At 45.7% G+C, this 19,549-nt stretch overlaps 1 protein-coding gene across 2 annotated transcripts in view; it reads right to left on the bottom strand.

Annotated features, from left to right (window-relative positions):
* The window catches only part of LOC149437994 (uncharacterized), a 57,227-nt gene that overhangs the window by 31,013 nt on the left and 6,665 nt on the right, over positions 1-19,549 (bottom strand). For both annotated transcript variants that reach the window (XM_089660364.1, XM_089660365.1), the window contains exon 2: positions 2,878-2,942. In XM_089660364.1, the coding sequence (XP_089516490.1) occupies positions 2,878-2,938 (61 nt within the window). In that variant the 5' untranslated portion in view covers positions 2,939-2,942. The remainder of the gene's footprint in view (positions 1-2,877; positions 2,943-19,549) is intronic.

A 19,549-nucleotide genomic window follows, 5' to 3' on the forward strand; every position in this document is an offset into this window, starting at 1 on the left:
ATGACCCATTTACTACAAGGCAGACGTGCTAATCCCTAAGCCACTGTGCCACTGTACCCTACAGTCCCACTGTTCAATTAATACCTATTAGTGCTAGGTAAAAAAAAAAAAAAAGTGTTGCAGCCAAAACTACCGAAAAACTTTTTTTTGTCAAATTGAAATGAATTAGACTGAGATGCTGCTGCTGCATTTAGGCCAAACTAAATGAAAAAGCTAAAAAAAAACAATGACATAGCCAAAATATTTGATGGCCGTCCCTGACAGTGTCCGTGGAAATAGCACTGGTCTGTAACACTGCATTCATATTAAAGGCATTTATTGTACTAATATATATATATATATATATATATATATACTGTGTATATATATATATATATATATATATATATATATATATACTGTATATATATATATAATTTTTGCTTTGTTAAATGCCCCCTACTGCAGTGCACATCTCCCCATGCCAATTTTTAAAACAGTTTGCCTATTAGCCTTGAAAATGGACAAAATTTAGAATGGAGATCCCCCCCTCCTTCGATTCCTTGGGGTTTGGGTTTTATGGAGTTCAGGCAGGATTCAAGGACCTCCCCCCATAGATCAGACCCAGGCAGCTTTGCTTTTCCTCAAAGCACAGCAATCAGAACAGAATCATTTTACCTCTATATTCTGATATGAAAACATAGAAGACCAACACATACTGTGAAATGGGTCAATCATGGAATGACACCTACAGACTTTCTGGAGAAATGTCTGAAAGATGACTGCATAGTAGACTGGACAACTCAATCTTATAAGAATCTGCAACTTAGTAACAGGAGAGTACAACCTTCCTCGTCCCATAAAAGTAGAGCAGTCGGCACCTCCAGAATCAGTCGGTCTCTTGATCAAATATTGTAAAACTTTCTAGATAAAGCACATTGCAGTAAGGTGATCGTCCTACAGCCCAACTTCGCTCTTTTGCAAAATAAATCAATATTTAGTTGCCCAGCGTATTAAAAAAAGCTCTGGATACACTACTGACCTCCTCTCAGTGCTGCCCCCTTCAGATTCATTGTTACCTGATCCCGCACCCATCATTACGCAAGCTTCCCGAGAGTAAAGACCTCCCACTGCCACCAAAGGGGACAGCAAGGGCCTGTGATGTCACCAGATCAGCCGGAAGACTTAAAATGATAATTACATAATTTTTATATCATTTAAATTTTGTTTTAATATGGAAGGGGGGCTTCAGGGGGTTGGGCTCTGAAGTGGTACATATCTATCTATAGCACTAGCCTCAATCCAAAGCACCTAGTGTGATTTCTGTCTGCGCTCTCCTCCCTCTGATATCTACTGCATGAGTCACTCCAGCACACAGCAGGTGACAGACTTTGTAGGGGGTGTGTGTGTGTCAATTCCCTCCACTCAGATCTCAAATTACACTCAGCTCCCTGCTCTATGCTGTACAAGGTTTCAGGTCAGATCCCCACCCCCTGCCTTCTGAAGCTGAGAAATAACCTTTGGCCTGTGTACTTTAAATAGCTGTAAATGAGAGAGGGTTGTAGATAAACAGGTACAGCGTATGTAGCAGGATTTGTTTAATCACCGTGTATCACCTGAGGCCAGTCGCTTCATTTGGTATATGTAAGGGTTTGCAACTACACTAAAGCAATTGTAAAAGCAATTTTTTTTTCTTTTCAAAACAACAAACATATCATACCTACCTGCTCTGTGCAGTGGATTTGCACAGAGCAGCCCCGATCTTCCTCTTCTCTGGTTCCCCTCCAGCGTGCCTGACCCCTCGCTTTTGTTGAGTGCCCCCACAGCAAGCTGCTTGCTATGGAGGCATCCAAGCAGGCTCGGTGTCCATTAACACATGGAGCCATGTCTTGGCCCCACCGCCTTTCCCTCCTCATTGGTTCACTGACTGTGATTGACAGATCCTGCTGCTGTCTCAAGCAATGAGGAGAGGGAGTCCCGGGATAGCCAAGACTCCAGGGATTGAAAGGAGGCCTAGGTGAGTATTGGGAGGCGGGGGGGGGGGGGGAGGGCACTGCTGCACAGAGAAGACATGAAGGTAATAAACCTTCTACCTTTACAGCCACCTTGAGCTCACAGTTGTAGATACATCACTCACTTACTGTGCCCAAAGGGAGCACGGGCAGCAATGAACACACGCCCGAGGATCTGAACCATTCACACTCCATCCAAAACTAGAAAAACGTTTTGCCTGGTATCCAATTTACCATGTTAAGTACACTTTGGGGAACTGTATGGCTTTCCCAGTTGTGTCTGGTTCCAGAAGGTCCATGCAGAGGACTACTGCACTGGATGGCCGACCTCAAAACTGCCAGCTGCTTACTGGCAAACAAGCGGCTGAATTCACATTGGAAAAAATACAGATGTTGGTCCCGAACACTTTTGGTTTGTTTACATTTTTGCCTCATCTCTTGGACCCCCGAAACATGGTGGCTGGTTTTTAGATTGTACCTCTGACTTTTAATAAAATAAAGTTATATCTGGACCTCTTAGCAGGGGTATGGCGCAGTTTAAATTCTGGTGACCCAAAACTTGCCCAGTTCTTGGCCAATACTCCACTCAGACTACGTGCCACAATGGGTGTCTATAATTGAGCCATTCTTTAAAAGTCGTCTGTCTCTGTGAGGATGAACCTTAGAAATGGCCCAGGCCTCAGCCAGCCTCTGGCTTTCCTATGGAACTGGGTGATCTAAGGGCTGTAATTCAATAATCAGAACATTCTATAAGGAAGAGGGAAGAGCCGAGCTCTTCCTTGTGCAACCCCTTTAAAAAAGAGAAATGGAAAAGCAGAGAAGAATTGAAATATTACATTTTACCAATTTCCTCCAGCAGTAAGTGTGCGCAGGTTCTACCACCTACCTTCCTGGGCCAGAGACACGGGGAACACCAACAGCAACACCAGCAGCACACAGAGCTCCATCTCCCTGCAACATGAATACAAAATCATCAATCTCTGCTAAGCAGCAATTCAGTATGTGATAGTAGAAACAGACAAAAACGTTATGGCCAATCTGGTATGTGGACGCCATCTTCAATTAGTGGCCACATAAGTCACCACTAGGGATGAGCTGAAGGTTCAATTCAAACAGAAATCTAAAGACATCACTTCCTTCACACTGAATAACAGGCTCAGCTGATAAAAGCTAATATATACAAAGGGGTGGAGTCTCCCGGGTGATGTCACTGATTATATGTGACCATGACCATATTTGGTCAAAGACGTGATGGATTACCAGTAACTGTATTGACCACATATGGTCATGTCCAAATATGGTCAGTGACAGCCCCTGGTAGACCCTGCCCCTTTGTTTATAACACCTCCCATCCTTTGGACTTGTCATTCAGCTTGAGAGAAGCGAGGAACTAGATGTGTGTCGGTGGGTGTCGGGAATATTGATTGGTGTGGATCCAATTTTAAATAAAAGACTTTTCAAAATTTGTGTCTTCATTTGTGTTTTACACTTTACATTCTTTTGTGAATGAGTAGGAGTACTATGTTCTCCTTACTCATTCACATGAGGGGCCAGTATCTTGGGGCATCGATCAGGACCTGTATCACCTGCTGGTGGCACTGTGGTTTCCAGAGCCGTAGGGTGCAGTTCCAGTGGCCACCAGTAGGTGTCTCCTAGCAGCCAGCAGATCTCAGTAATTACGCTGCACCCGCATTTCATCGCCCAGATCACAATGCAATGTGCTGCATTTCCCAACATTGCTGTGAATGAAGTGTACATTTTGTACACTTCACAAAGTTTGTTCAAAACAAAAAAAAAAATTAAAAAAAAGGGGGCAGCCATGTGATGTGCTGAATCACAGATCACACTGTCCCCTACTGGTGGATTGCTCCAACTGATCTGTGATTTACTGGCTGTGTAGTGTGAATTCACCATTTAAAATATATATATATACTGTATATTTATAACCACTTAAAGACCCGGCATTTTCTATGGTGTTTTGTTTAAGTCTGTATTTTGTGCTAGAAAATTACTGAGAACCCCCAAATATATATATATATACACATACAGTTATGTTCAAAATATAGCAGTGTGCTGATAAAAGTGAATAAAGCTGAAAATCCTTCTAATAGCTTTTATTTCCATCCACACAAATGCATTGGGAACACGACACATTCTATTCCAAATCACCACAGGAAGAAAAATACATCAAATTTGTGTTGTTCCTCTAAAAAAATGGAAGAAAAGTGAATATTAGACGGTTCAAAAAAATGGCCGTGTTTGTATTCTTCTTTACAAACTCAAACATTCACTATATAAACTGAGAAATGTTTGAAGATTTTGCTTTCCTTTGAATGACTTCATGAATATATGGTTGTAGTCGCACTGTTTCTGAGAACTGCTGTACATCTGTGTTGCATGGAGTCCCCCAACTTCTGGCCCCTGTGATCAGGTATTCCAGCCCAGGATGATTGGACCACATTCCACAGTTCTTCTCTATTTCTTGGTTTTGCCTCAGAAACGGCATTTTTGATGTCACCCCACAAGTTTTCTATTGGATGAAGATCCGGGGATTGGGCTGGCCACTCCATAACGTCCATCTTGTTGGTCTGGAACCAAGATGTTGCACGTTTACTGGTGTGTTTGGGGTCGTTGTCTTGTTGGAACACCCATTTCAAGGGCATTTCCTCTTCAGCATAAGGCAGCATGACCTCTTCAAGTATTCTGATGGATTCAAACTGATCCATGATCCCTGGTATGCGATAAATAGGCCCAACGCCGTAGTATGAGAAACATCCCCATATCATGATGCTTGCACCACCATGCTTCACGGTCTTCACAGTGTACTGTGGCTTGGATTCAGTGTTTGGGGGTCATCTGACAAACTGTCTCCGCCCACTAGACCCAAAAAGAACAATCTTACTTTCATCAGCCCACAAAATGTTGCGCCATTTCTCTTTAGGCCGGTCAATGTGCTCTTTGGCAGATTGTAACCTCTTCAGCACACGTCTTTTTCCAACAGTGGGACTTTGCGGGGACTTCTTGCAGATAGCTTGGCTTCACATCAGCGTCTTCTAATTGTAACAGTCCTCACAGGGAACGTCACACCTTCTTTCATCTTCCTGGAGCTGATTGTTGGCTGAGTCCTCACAGGGAACGTCACACCTTCTTTCATCTTCCTGGAGCTGATTGTTGGCTGAGTCCTCACAGGGAACGTCACACCTTCTTTCATCTTCCTGGAGCTGATTGTTGGCTGAGTCCGCCCCATTTTGGCTATTCTTCTATACATTCCAATGGTAGTTTTTCGCTTTCTTCCGCGTCTTTCAGGTTTTGGTTGCCATTTTAAAGCATTTGCCATCATTTTAGCTGAGCAGCCGATCATTTTCTGCACTTCTTTATATGTTTTCCCCTCTCCAATCAACTTTTTAATCAAGGTACGCTGTTCTTCTGAACAATGTCTGGAACCACCCATTTTCCTCAGAATTTCAGAGAGAAATGCACTGTAACCAGCATGTCCAACATTTGCTGCCTTCCTTCCTTAAATAAGGGCAATAATTGCCACCTGTTTATCAAAGAATGAATGACGTCACTAATAGAACTCCACACGGCTATTATTGTGAACACGCCCCTTTCAATGAGTGATTCAATGACACAGAATCAGCAGCATGCATGTCATGACTGTCGGGTCTGTTGGATTTCTATGACTCTACTACACCTGCTAGGAAATTATTTGTCATGTAGAAATATCATTTCCACCAAAAACAGAGATTGATCCGGTTAGTGATGTCTGACTGCTATTATTTTCAACATAACTGTGTATATATATATATATATATATATATATATACACATACATACATACAGTTGCAAGAAAAAGTATGTGAACCCCGTGGGATTCCGTGGAGTTTTGCATGAATTGGGCATAAAATGTGCTCTGAACGTCATCTAAGTCACAACAATAGAAGAACACAGTCTGCTGAACATAATACCACACAAACATTAGATGTTGCCATGGTTTAATTGCACATAACATGTAAACATTCACAGTGCAGGGAGGAAAAAGTATGTGAACCTTTGGACTTAATAACTGGTTGACCCTCCTTTGGCAGCAATAACCTCAACCAAACGTTTCCTGTAGTTGCAGATCAGACCTGCACAACGATCTGGAGTCATTTTGCACCACTCCTCTTCACAAAACTGTTTCAGTGTAGCAATATTCTTGGGATGTCTGGTGTGAATCGCTCTCTTAAGGTCATGCCACAGCATTTCAATGGGGTTGAGGTCAGGACTCTGACTGGGCCACTCCAGAAGTCGTATTCTGTGCTGTTGCAGCCATTGTTTTGTTGAATTACTTGTATGCTTTGGGTCATTGTCCTGTTGCATCACCCATCCTCTGCGGAGCTTCAGTTGGTGGACAGATGGTCGTACGTTTTCCTGCAAAATGTCTTGATAAACTCTGGAATTCATTTTCCCATCAATGACAACAATCCGTCCAGCCCTGAGGCAGCAAAGCAGCCCCAAACCATGATGCTCCCTCCGCCATGTTTCACAGTGGGGATGAGGTTTTGATGTTGGTGTGCTGGGCCTTTTTTCTCCACACATAGTGTTGTGTGTTCTTCCCAAACAACTCAGTCTTGGTTTCATCTGTCCACAGTATATTCTGCCAGTAGTGCTGTGGAACATCCAGGTGCTCTTTTGCAAACTTCAAACGTGCTGCAATCTTCTTTTTGGACAGCAATGGCTTCCTCCGTGGTGTCCTCCCATGTACTCCATTCTTGTTTCATGTTTTCCTTATTGTAGATGTGTCAACAAAAATGTTAGCATGTGCCAGAGATTTCTGTAGGTCTTTAGCTGACACTCTGGGATTCTTCTTTACCTCATGCAGCATTCTGCGCTGTGCTCTTGCAGTCATTTTTACAGGACGACCACGCCTAGGGAGAGTAGCAACAGTGCTAAACTTTCTCCATTTGTAGACAGTCTGTCTTACCGTGGACACATGAACATCAAGGATTTTGGAGATACTTTTGTAACCCTTTCCAGCTTCATGCAAGTCAACAATTCTTGATGGTAGGTCTTCTGAGAGCTCTTTTCTGCGAGGCATGGTTCACATCAGACAGTGCTTCTTGAAACCAGTAAACCCAAAACAGGTGTCAGCAACACATCCAATATCATCACACTGATTGGAGTCAAGGTTGGCTCACTCCTGGCTCCAATTAGCTCTGGGAGAAGCCATTAAGCTAGGGCCTCACATACTTTTTCCTCCCTGCACTGTGAATGTTTACATGTTATGTGCAATTAAACCATGGCAACATCTAATGTTTGTGTAGTATTATGTTCAACAGACTGTGTTCTTCTATTGTTATGACTTAGATGACGTTCAGAGCACATTTTATGCCCAATTCACGCAAAACTCCATGGAATCCCAAGGGGTTCACATACTTTTTCTTGCAACTTTATACATACACACAGTTAGGTCCATATATATTTGGACACAGGCACAATTTAAAATTTTTCAGGTATTTACTAAAACTTATTCAAGCTATAGTTCTATAATGGATATGGGCTGAAAGTGTACACTCCCAGGTTTAATTTGAGGGTATGTACATCCACATTGGGGGAAGGGTTTAGGAATTACAGCTCTTAAGAGTAGCCACCCCCCCCCCCCTTTTTCAAGGAACCAAAAGCAAATGGACAATTGAATGTAATCGTACATAAAATGTTCATTTTTAATATTTTGTTGAGAATCCTTTACTGGCAATGACTGTCTGAAGTCTGGAACCCATGGACATAACCAGAGACTGGGTTTCCTCCTTTCGAATGCTTTGCCTGAAGTCTAGAACCCATGGACATGACCAAAGATTGGGTTTCCTCTTTTCTGATGCTTTGCCTGAAGTCTGGAACCCATGGACATGATCAAAGACTGGGTTTCCTCCTGAACCCGTGGACATGATCAAAGACTGGGTTTCATCCTTTCTGATGCTTTGCCTGAAGTCTGTAACCCATGGACATGATCAAAGACTGGCGTTCATCCTTTCTGATGCTTTGCCTGAAGTCTGGAACCCATGGACATGACCAAAGACTGGGTTTCCTCCTTTCTGATGCTTTGCCTGAAGTCTGGAACCCATGGACATGACCAAAGACTGGGTTTCTTCCTTTCTGATGCTTTGCCTGAAGTCTGGAACCCATGGACATGACCAAAGACTGGGTTTCCTCCTTTCTGATGCTTTGCAAGGCTCTAGCTGCAGCTGTCTTCAGTTCTTTGTAGGTCTTTCTGCCTTTAGTTTTGCCTCCAGCAAGTGAAATGCATGCTCAATTGGGTTGAGATCAGGTGACGGACTCAGCCATTGCAGATTATTCCATTTATTTTTCTTCAAAAGCTCCTGGGTTGCTTTTGCAGTGTGTTTTGGATCATTCTCCATCTGTACTGTGAAGCGCCGTCCAATCACCTTTGCTGCATTTGGCTGAATCTGGGCTGATAGTAGATCTGTAAACACTGCAGAATTCATCCGGCTGCTTCTGTCACATCATCAATAAACACCAATGACCCAGTGCCACTGGAAGCCATGCATGCCCATGCCATTGCCCTGCATCCACCCATGCCATCACACTGCCTCCACCCATGCTATCACACGACCTCTGCCCATGCCATCACACTGCCTCCGCCCATGTTTTACATTTGACATTGTGTGCTTTGGATCATGAGCTGTTCCAAGCCTTCTCCACACTTTTTCTTCCCATCATTCTGGTACAGATTCATCTAAGTTTCATCCGTCCAAAGAATGCTTTTCCAGAACTGCTCCGGCTTTTTTAGATGTTCTTTGGCAAAGTCTAAACTGGTTTTTCTATTCTTCAGGCTTATGAATGGTTTGAACCTTGTGGTGATCCCTCTATATTTGCACCTCGTGAAGATCCCTCTGTATTTGCACCTCATGGTGATACCTCTGTATTTGCACCTCGTGAAGATCCCTCTGTATTTGCACCTCATGGTGATACCTCTGTATTTGCACCTCGTGAAGATCCCTCTGTATTTGCACCTCATGGTGATACCTCTGTATTTGCACCTTGTGGTGAACCTTCTGTATTTGTTCTCATAAAGTCTTCTCTTGATTGTAGACTTGTAGATTGTAGCCCCTCTCCTGGACAGTGTCCTTCACTAGTTTGGATGTTGTGAATGGGTTTTTCTTTACCATAGAGAGGATCCTGCAATCACCCATCAGTGTTGTCTTCCATGGACGTCCATGCCTTGTCATGTTGCTGAGCTCACCAGTGCATTCTTCTCTCCTCAAAATGAACCAAACTGTTGATTTGGCCGCTCCTAATGTTGATGCGATCTCTCTTATGGATTTGTTTAGTTTTTGAAGCCTTACAATGGCCGGTGTCACTTGCATGGACGGCTCCTTTGAACACATGATGGAGGTTCACAGCAATAGATTCCATATGCAAATACCACACTTAGAATCAACTCCAGACCTTTTACCTGCTTAACTGATGAAGAAATAATGAAGGAGTAGCCCACACCTGGCCATGAAACAGCTTTTGATTCAATTGTTCAATTACTTTTGTGCCCTTGAAAAAGGGGGGATGGCTACTCTTAAGAGCTGTAATTCCTAAACCCCTCCCCCAATGTGGATGTACATACCCTCAAATTGCACCTGGGAGTGCGCACTTTCAGCCCATATCCATTATATAACTAGAGCTTGAATATGTTTTGGTAAATACCTGAAAAAATCTAAAATTGTGCCTGTGTGCAAATATATATGGACCTAACTGTGTGTGTGTGTGTGTGTGTATATATATATATATATATATATATTGTGACAGTAGGCAGGTGAAATCACCTGGTTGCGTCCTGGATGGACGATATATTTGTCCAAGGTTCAGGCTTTATGGGGATTTGTACCACTAGAGGGAAGTGCTGAGTCCTTCAGCACTGAGGTAATGAGCCCAGCTGAAGGTAGTGGGCTCATTAAACACCTCTATAAAACCTCCCAGAGTGCTTAGGGAGTTGCTCCACCTTGGAACCAGATCTGTGCCTGAACTGTCTGGGGAGCTGACCTGTTATCTGTGTGCAGAGAGACCAAAGCCTGTGTGGCTAACCTCCAAGTACTAGCAACTAGGTATAGCAGCAGGCTGTACCTAGTGGGTAGCTAGGGAGAAGCTGTTGTTGCAGTAAGTAGCCAAGTTGGCCAGGATTTATTTTGATGTTTCTTTTTGTTTATCATTTTTTCTGTAAATATTGTAAATAAATTGCACCTGTTTGTTTTCACCTCCACTATTGTTGTGCTGTGCCTATTTTTTTTTGTGTTGTGCACCCATCCAGGGGGTCACACACACCCGCTGCCGAGCTAACCCTGTTACATATGGTGGAGGACGGCGGGCAGTTGTGGTAACTAAAGGCCAGCATGGAGGAGATAATCAGACAGTTGGCTCTAGCAAATGCCAATCAACAACAGGCAAATGCAAGTTTCCAGCAGAGCATTGCAGCCCAGCAGAGGGCCTTGGAACAAGCAGAGGTCCGCCATAGGGAATTGCTGGTGCAACAGGACCAGAAACACCAGCAACAAATGGAGGCTGTTTTGAAGCAGCTCCAGCAGAGGCAGCAGACTGAGGCTGATTCTGGTAAAACACCATCATTTTCTGTGGGCCGTTTATTGCCAAAAATGACGGGAGAGGATGATCCGGAGGTGTTTCTAACCACCTTTGAAAGGACTGCTAAAAGGGAAAAGTGGCCTAAAGAACAGTGGGCTGGATTTATGGCCCCATTATTAACTGGAGAGTCGCAAAAAGCTTACGATGACCTAGAGCCGGACCAAGCCAAAAACTATGATGTGCTAAAAGTGGAAATTTTGGCCCGGTTGGGTGTTACCCTCGCTGTCCGTGCTCAGCGGGTACATAATTGGACTTTTCGGCTTGGGAAACCTCCCAGGTCACAGATGTATGATCTCATTCACCTGAGCAGGAAGTGGCTGCAGCCAGAGACTTTGACCGCCCCAAAAATTGTGGAACGTGTCGTCATGGATCGGTTCCTAAGGTCTCTGCCTACTACTATTCAAAAGTGGGTCAGCCATGGAGACCCAGAGACCGCAGACAAGCTGGTGGATCTAGTGGAGAGATACTTGGCTACTGAGAACCTGACCTCTTCTTCCAGAGACTCACGGACTTTCCACCCTAAGACCAGACCATCCCCAGCGGCGGGTAAGATGACTACAAGGGGTGAGGGTGGAGAGAGTGAGAGGGTGGGAGTATTACCCAATGTCTGGCAAGAGCGGCCAGGAAGGCCAAGGCTGCAAGAAGCGGTGAAAAGAATTGTCTGTTACCGCTGCCGGCAAGAGGGACACATTGCAGCTAATTGCCCAGTGGTGGATGAGCCTATGCAGTGTGACTTTCTGAGCAATAGACGTCAGTCGCTGTTTGCGACAGTGGTATGCACGGCCAGCCCGGGCACTGAGAAACATTTGTGCAAAATGACTGTTAATGGAAATAATATTGTGGGGTTGCTGGATTCAGGTAGCCTGGTAACCTTGATAAGAGAGGAGATGGTCACTACAAAGGTCTCTGGGCATAAAAAGGTGGCGGTGATTTGTGTGCATGGGGACACTAGGGAGTATCCCGTGGCTACTGTGTTTTTTGAGACCCCCAAAGGTAACCTGTCTCATCAGGTAGGATTGGTACCTCATTTACCACATGATGCCATTGTGGGGAGGGATTTTCCAAAATTCTGGGAACTCTGGGATTGTTCTGACCCCCCCACTGTCTCCCCTGCAGACCAGGAAGGTGAATCCCAGAAAGCGTCTGAGTGTGGTGAGGTCTCTCCCAAGTTCCCCTTGTCGGTACTAGCTGGGGAGACCCAAGGAACTGAGGAGGAGCCCGCCTCCTCAGATGAAAATCTGCCGGTTGTGGAGTTCTCGGACTTAGAGGTGCATAGGGAAAATTTTGCAACCGAACAGCTGAAAGACCCCACGCTGATAAAAGCCCGGGAAAATGTAGTAAAAGTAGATGGCCAACTAGTGAGTCCTGAGAAAACTGCTGCTTATCCATACTTCCTTGTGGAAAGGGACCTACTCTATCGAGTTGCTCAGGGGGCAGAAGAAACCATTGAGCAACTGGTGGTGCCCAGACCTTACAGGAAGTTGGTGTTGGAGTTGGCCCATGGACACATCCTTGGGGGTCATTTGGGGGCGGAGAAAACACGGGAAAGAGTACTGCAGCGGTTCTATTGGCCTGGGGTCATTAAGGAGGTGGAAAATTACTGTTCCTCTTGCCCTGTGTGTCAGAAGTCGGCCCCTATGCCCCATTTCCGTAGTCCACTGGTACCTCTTCCCATCATTGAGGTCCCCTTTGAAAGGATTGCCATGGATTTGGTAGGTCCGCTGGTGAAATCCGCTAGGGGGCATCAGTACCTGTTGGTCATACTCGACTATGCCACCCGCTATCCAGAAGCAATTCCACTCCGAAATACCTCTGCCAAGACAATAGCTAAGGAGCTATTCCTCATTTTCAGCCGAGTGGGTATTTCAAAGGAACTGCTGACGGATCAGGGAACCCCCTTTATGTCCCGGGTGATGAAAGAGCTGTGCAAACTGTTCAAGGTAAAACAGTTGCGCACCTCTGTGTATCATCCCCAAACTGACGGGTTGGTGGAAAGGTTCAACAAAACCCTAAAACAAATGCTAAGGAAGGTGGTAGATAAGGATGGAAAGGGTTGGGATTATTTAGTACCCTATTTGATGTTTGCCATCCGGGAGGTACCCCAGTCCTCCACAGGGTTTTCACCATTTGAGTTGCTCTATGGGAGACACCCAAGGGGGCTGTTAGATATCGCCAAGGAAACTTGGGAAAGTGAGAGTTCTCCCCACCGGAGTGTGATTGAGCACGTCGCCCAAATGCAAGATAGAATTGCCCAGGTCATGCCTATCGTAAAGGAACATTTGTCCCAAGCACAGTTAGCGCAGCAGAGGGTGTACAATCGGGGGGCCCGGACCAGGTCATTTGCTGAAGGAGATAGAGTGCTAGTGCTAATCCCTACGGTTGAAAGCAAATTCCTGGCCAAATGGCATGGCCCCTACGAGGTGATTGAGAAAGTGAGTGAAGTGAATTACAGGGTCAGACAACCAGGAAGGCGGAAACCGGAGCAGATCTACCACATTAATCTGCTAAAGGCCTGGAGAGACAGGGAATCCCTAGTTGCTGAGGGTTTGTCACCAGTGCCATCTAACTGCTTGGTTCCGGAGGTTGGAATAGCAGTCACGCTGTCTACAGTTCAAAAACAGGAGGCTAAAGAGTTTGTGCTCCGCAACACAGATGTTTTTTCTGAGCTGCCGGGACAAACCTCGGGGGTGGAGCATGACATTATCACCCCACCGGGTGAAAGAGTAAAACTGAAACCCTATAGAATCCCAGAGGCTCGACGGGAGGCAATACGTGGGGAAGTACAGAGAATGCTAGATTTGGGGGTGATAGAGGAGTCCCAAAGTGACTGGTCCAGCCCCATAGTGTTGGTGCCCAACCAGATGGGAGCTGGCGATTTTGTAACGACTTTCGACAGTTGAATAAAGTTACAAAATTTGACACCTACCCCATGCCAAGGATAGATGAACTAATCGACCGACTGGGAGCAGCCCGGTACATGACAACACTAGACTTGACAAAAGGTTATTGGCAAATTCCCCTAGCTAAGTCGGCAAAGGAGAAGACTGCATTTGTAACCCCAGAAGGGTCATTCCAGTATAAAAGAATGCCGTTCGGGTTACAGAATGCACCGGCCACCTTTCAGCGAAAAATGGATCAGATTCTTCGTCCCCATCAGAAGTATGCTGCAGCGTACTTGGACGATGTGATTGTCCATAGCGCAGACTGGGCCTCACATTTGCCAAAAGTTCAGGCTGTGCTAGACTCAATACGGAAAGCTGGGTTTACGGCCAACCCAAAGAAGTGTACGATTGGACAGGAGGAGGCCAGGTACACTATTGGGAGAGGGGTAATAAAACCTCAGATAAACAAAGTGGAAGCGATACAGAATTGGCCACGCCCAAATAACAAAAAGCAGGTACGGGCTTTTCTAGGAATTGCTGGCTACTATCGGCGATTCATTCCCCATTTTGCTTCTATGGCAGTACCCCTAACCAACCTGACAAAAGGGAAGGAGCCTGTCATGGTTAAGTGGTCCCCTGATGCTGAAGCAGCCTTCCAGTCTTTAAAAAGGGCCCTATGTAGCCAGCCAGTCCTATACTCCCCAGACTTCTCAAAAGACTTTGTGGTCCAGACGGATGCATCCAATGTTGGCTTAGGAGCAGTGCTGTCCCAGGTTTGGCAGGGGGAGGAGCACCCAGTAATCTATCTCAGCCGAAAGCTAAAGTCTCACGAGGAAAATTACGCCAAAATTGAGAAGGAGTGTTTAGCGGTAAAGTGGGCCCTAGATTCCCTTCGGTACTATCTGCTGGGCAGACATTTTGACCTGATCACAGACCACGCTCCCTTGAAATGGATGGCTCAAAATAAGGAGACCAATAGAAGGGTAAATAGCTGGTTTCTGGCCCTACAGGAATTTACCTTCACGGTGAAGCATCGCCCTGGTGTTCAGATGGGAAATGTGGATGCTTTATCCCGGGTACATGCCTGCCTGGCTACTGGTGTTACAACCCCAAGGTTGAAACAAGAGGGGGGGGGGTATGTGACAGTAGGCAGGTGAAATCACCTGGTTGCGTCCTGGATGGACGATATATTTGTCCGAGATTCAGGGTTTATGGGGATTTGTACCACTAGAGGGAAGTGCTGAGTCCTTCAGCACTGAGGTAATGAGCCCAGCTGAAGGTAGTGGGCTCATTAAACACCTCTATAAAACCTCCCAGAGTGCTTAGGGAGTTGCTCCACCCTGGAACCAGATCTGTGCCTGAACTGTCTGGGGAGCTGACCTGTTATCTGTGTGCAGAGAGACCAAAGCCTGTGTGGCCGGCCTCCAGTACTAGCAACTAGGTATAGCAGCAGGCTGTACCTAGTGGGTAGCTAGGGAAAGCTGTTGTTGCAGTAAGTAGCCAAGTTGGCCAGGATTTATTTTGATGTTTCTTTTTGTTTATCATTTTTTCTGTAAATATTGTAAATAAATTGCACCTGTTTGTTTTCACCTCCACTATTGTTGTGCTGTGCCTATTTTTTTTTGTGTTGTGCACCCATCCAGGGGGTCACACACACCCGCTGCCGAGCTAACCCTGTTACAATATATATATATATATATATATATATATATATATATTTTTTTAGCAAAGACCTTCGAGAATGAAATGGCGATTGTTCACTCAGCAGTTTTTCAAACGCAATTTTTATGGAAAAAATGCACTTTAGTGAATTAAAAAAATAAATGGCCCCAATTATTTTGTAAAATATGAAAGAGGATGTTACGGAGAAAAAATATATACCTAGAATGCCACGCTTTAATATTGCGCACGCATATGGAATGGCGACAAACTACGCTACTTAAGAATCTCCATAGACGACGCTTTCATAACTTTTACAGGTGTTCAGTTTAGAGTTACAGAGGAGATCTAGGTCTGTCACTTTCACTTTTTAAGGGCAGCTGTAAAAAAAAAAACCCTAGGGGGCTAATTAATTAATTTACACCACTCATATTTGGCACCACAATAATTTATTTTGGTTTGGAGGGGGGATGTCCTATGTAAAGTTCTGCCAATGAGGAGGGAGTTGCAGTAGTCGAGGAGAGAGATGACCAGGGAGTGAATTAGGAGCTTTGTGGTATCATTGGTTAAAAAGGGGCGTATTCTGGAGATGTTGTGGAGTTTGAGGCGGCATGATTTGGACAGGGATTGGATGTGGGCCTGATAGGATAGTTCAGAATCCAGGGTTACACCTAGCACCCCGGCATGCAGGGATGGGTTGATAGTGGTGCTATTGATCCTGATGCAGAAATCAGGGGAAGAGGCATATGGGGGAGGAAATATTATGAGCTCAGTTTTGGATAGATTGAGTTTTAGGAAGTGGAGTGACATCCAATCTGATATGTCTGTAAATCGGTGATACATGTGGAAACTGATGGGGTGAGCTGAGGAGTAGAGAGATAGATTTGTGTGTCATCAGCATAGATTCCTATGGTTTCCAATACCATTTCTATCAGCTGACCCAAGGAAGAAGTATAGATCGAGAATAGGAGAGGTCCAAGGACAGAACCTTGGGGGACCCCAACAGTAAGAGGAGTAGGAGAGGAGCAAGTAGAGTTGTAAGTGACACTGAAGTTGCGGTGAGATAGGTACGATTTGAACCAATGGAGAGTACAGTCATGGAGACCAAGTAAATAGAGTTTTTTGAGGAGGGGGGGTGGTCAATTGTGTCAAAGGCAGCAGAAAGGTCCAACAGTAAGAGTACTGAGTAGTGACCATTGGTTTTAGTGGTTAGTTTGAGGAGAGCAGTTTCTGTGGAGTGTTGTGGGTGAAATCCAGACTGAAGGGGATCGAGAAGGTTATTCTCAATAAGGTGGCAGCTCAGCCAGTTGTATACTAGACATTCAAGGAGTTTGGAGGCAAAAGGGAGTAAGAAGATGGGTATTAGGTTGCCAAGATTGGTGAGGTCCAGTGAGGCCTTTTTAAGTATGGGGGTGACTAGAATACATTTTAGACAGTTGGGGAAGATGCCAGAAAGGAAGAGATTGAAGATATGAGTTAAAGAATGAAAGATAGAACCAGAGATCCCTTTCCTATTGGGCGAGGGATGAGACAGGGTTGCCCCCTGTCCCCAGCGCTCTTTGTCCTGGCGCTTGAGCCGTTGGCTTTGGTGCTTCGGACCGATTGCAATGTATCGGGGGTTCCTTACGCGGGACAGGAATTCAAACTGAACCTTTTTGCGGATGATGCCCTCCTGACTCTTACTAACCCCCTGACGACGCTTCCTAATTTGCAACAGGTTCTTGAGCGCTTCTCCTTGATTTCGGGTCTCCGTATCAACTTGGATAAGACTGTCGCCCTCAATATTACTTTGGCTTCAGATTTGGTTTCGCGCCTACAATCCCACTTCCCTTACAAATGGGCTTCCTCTTCTCTTGAATACTTAGGCATTCGCTTGACCCCCACTTATGACTCCTTGTTTGCTGCGAATTACTATCCATTGCTTAGCTCTCTATCCTCTCTTATGCATTCTTGGCAATTTCCGCACCTGTCTTGGATAGGACGGGTTAATTCGGTGAAAATGACCATCTTGCCAAAATTGTTGTATTATTTTCGCACACTTCCGGTGCGGGTTCCCCCTCATTTTCTTCGGTTGCTTCAGGCAAAGTTAATGCGTTTTATCTGGGCCGATAAGCACCCCAGAGTATCCAAAAGTACGCTTTTTGCCCATAGACTTCAGGGTGGTCTTGAGGTGCCTAATGTGACTAAGTATTATCAAGCCAGATTGCCCCGCTGTCTATGTTGCACGCCTCTTCCGACGTCCCCCTCTGGGTCCTGTTGGAACTACCTAATTGTGCCCCTATCGCACTATCGACTCTTCTATGGCTTCCCCCTGCCCTGCGCCCTATGGCACTGAGTCCGATGTTACTTCATGGCCTACAAGTTTGGGACTCGGTGCGTTACTCTGGTGGTCTGATGTCACCTTTTCTGCCTTTGCTCCCAATTATTAACAACCCTCTTTTCCCGCCGGGTTTGGATCACCCAGGGGCGTTTTCTTGGTGGGTGACTAATGGTTTTTCGCAGGTGCAACACTTTTTGATTTTTCGGTCCTTTCCCACCTGGGACTCTCTTCGGGAATCCCGGAATATCCCCCCGGCGGAATTTTTTCGATATCTTCAATTGCGACACTGGCTGCTCTCGCTGCGGGGTACTTCTGCGTTCCCGTACCAGAAATCTGCCTTTGAACAGCTCTGCCAACTGCGTCCGGGCGCTCCGGGCCTTATATCCCTTCTTTATGCAGCTCTGAACAGACGCTCGTCGCATACTTCTCTTTCATATGTTGTTCAGTGGGAGCGCGACCTGGGAGTGGCTGTGGATCTGGAGGACTGGAATAAGGCCTAGTCACTCATAGCTAAATGCTCATTTAATACGACCACACTGGAGGCAGCCTATAAGGTATTGTTTCGTTGGTACTGGGTTCCGGCTCGGCTGGCCCGGGCTAACCCTGCCTGTAGTGATCAATGTTTTCGGGGTTGTGGTCATCGTGGTGATGTATTACATATCTGGTGGTCATGCCCGAGACTGTTTCATTTTTGGTCTCGTGTATTTGGTCTCCTTTTTCACCTTGTTCCATCTCTCCATACGCCGAGATGCTCGGTATGCCTTGCTTCATTGCCCCATACCGGGCCTCTTAGCTCACCAGCAGAAGTTGGCTTCCTATCTGTTTTTATCCGCCACTAGAACAATTGCTCAGGCCTGGAAGAGTCCGTTTGTCCCTCTTCATTGGGTGCGGGATCGTATGACCACTATGATGCTCAACGAACAGATGTCGAGTATCCGCAAGGACTCCCAACGTAAATTTTTGAAAATATGGGAGCCGTGGTTGCAATATGCCCTTCCCTCACTCCCCCCGGCTAGTCTGGGGATGTAATGGCGTTCGGTGTTGGCGCTCTTGAATCCCTGCTCTTTGCCCCCACCCCCTTTTTTTTTTTTTTTTTTTTTTTTTTTCCTTTCTTTTCTTTCTCTCTTTTCTTTTTTTCTCTCTCTCTCTGTTTTTGGTGTGACTGGGCAGCTGCATTTAGTTGTTATAACCAGTTACATTACTGTTTTGTAACCTATGTGCCATTGATAGCCCCTGCGTGGGCGTACCTTTTGCCCTGTTGGCATTAGAGCATTGTTTTTCCTTTTTTTTTATTTTGCATATTGTTTATCTGTGCAATTGATAGCCCCTGCGTGGGCGTGTTTTATTGCCTCTGTTTATACTGTTTAAAATTTAATAAAAACCATTGAAATAGAAAGATAGAGCCAGAGGGTAACCGGGGGATTTGTGAAGGAAAAGGGTCCAGGGTGCAGGTGATTAGGTGAGCTTTAGAAAAAAGTTGACCAACCTCCTCCATAGTAGCTGGGTTAAACAAGGAAAGTATAGATTGTGCAGGTGGACAAGGAGTGTAGGGTGGAGGGAGATGTCTGGTGGACAAGGAGTGTAGGGTGGAGGGAGATGTCTGGTGGGCAAGGAGCGTAGGGTGAGGGAGATGTCTGGTGGGCAAGGAGCGTAGGGTGAGGGAGATGTCTGGTGGGCAAGGAGCGTAGGGTGAGGGAGATGTCTGGTGGACAAGGAGCGTAGGGTGAGGGAGAAGTATGGTGGACAAGGAGCGTAGGGTGAGGGAGAAGTCTGGTGGACAAGGAGCGTAGGGTGAGGGAGAAGTCTGGTGGACAAGGAGCGTAGGGTGAGGGAGAAGTCTGGTGGGCAAGGAGCGTAGGGTGAGGGAGAAGTCTGGTGGGCAAGGAGCGTAGGGTGAGGGAGAAGTCTGGTGGACAAGGAGCGTAGGGTGAGGGAGAAGTCTGGTGGACAAGGAGCGTAGGGTGAGGGAGAAGTCTGGTGGACAAGGAGCGTAGGGTGAGGGAGAAGTCTGGTGGACAAGGAGCGTAGGGTGAGGGAGAAGTCTGGTGGACAAGGAGCGTAGGGTGAGG

The sequence above is a fragment of the Staurois parvus genome, unplaced genomic scaffold, assembly GCF_062004578.1.
Source record: "Staurois parvus isolate SC_StPar_1 unplaced genomic scaffold, SC_StPar_1.0 ptg001231l, whole genome shotgun sequence".
In the NCBI taxonomy this organism is placed as follows: domain Eukaryota; kingdom Metazoa; phylum Chordata; class Amphibia; order Anura; family Ranidae; genus Staurois; species Staurois parvus.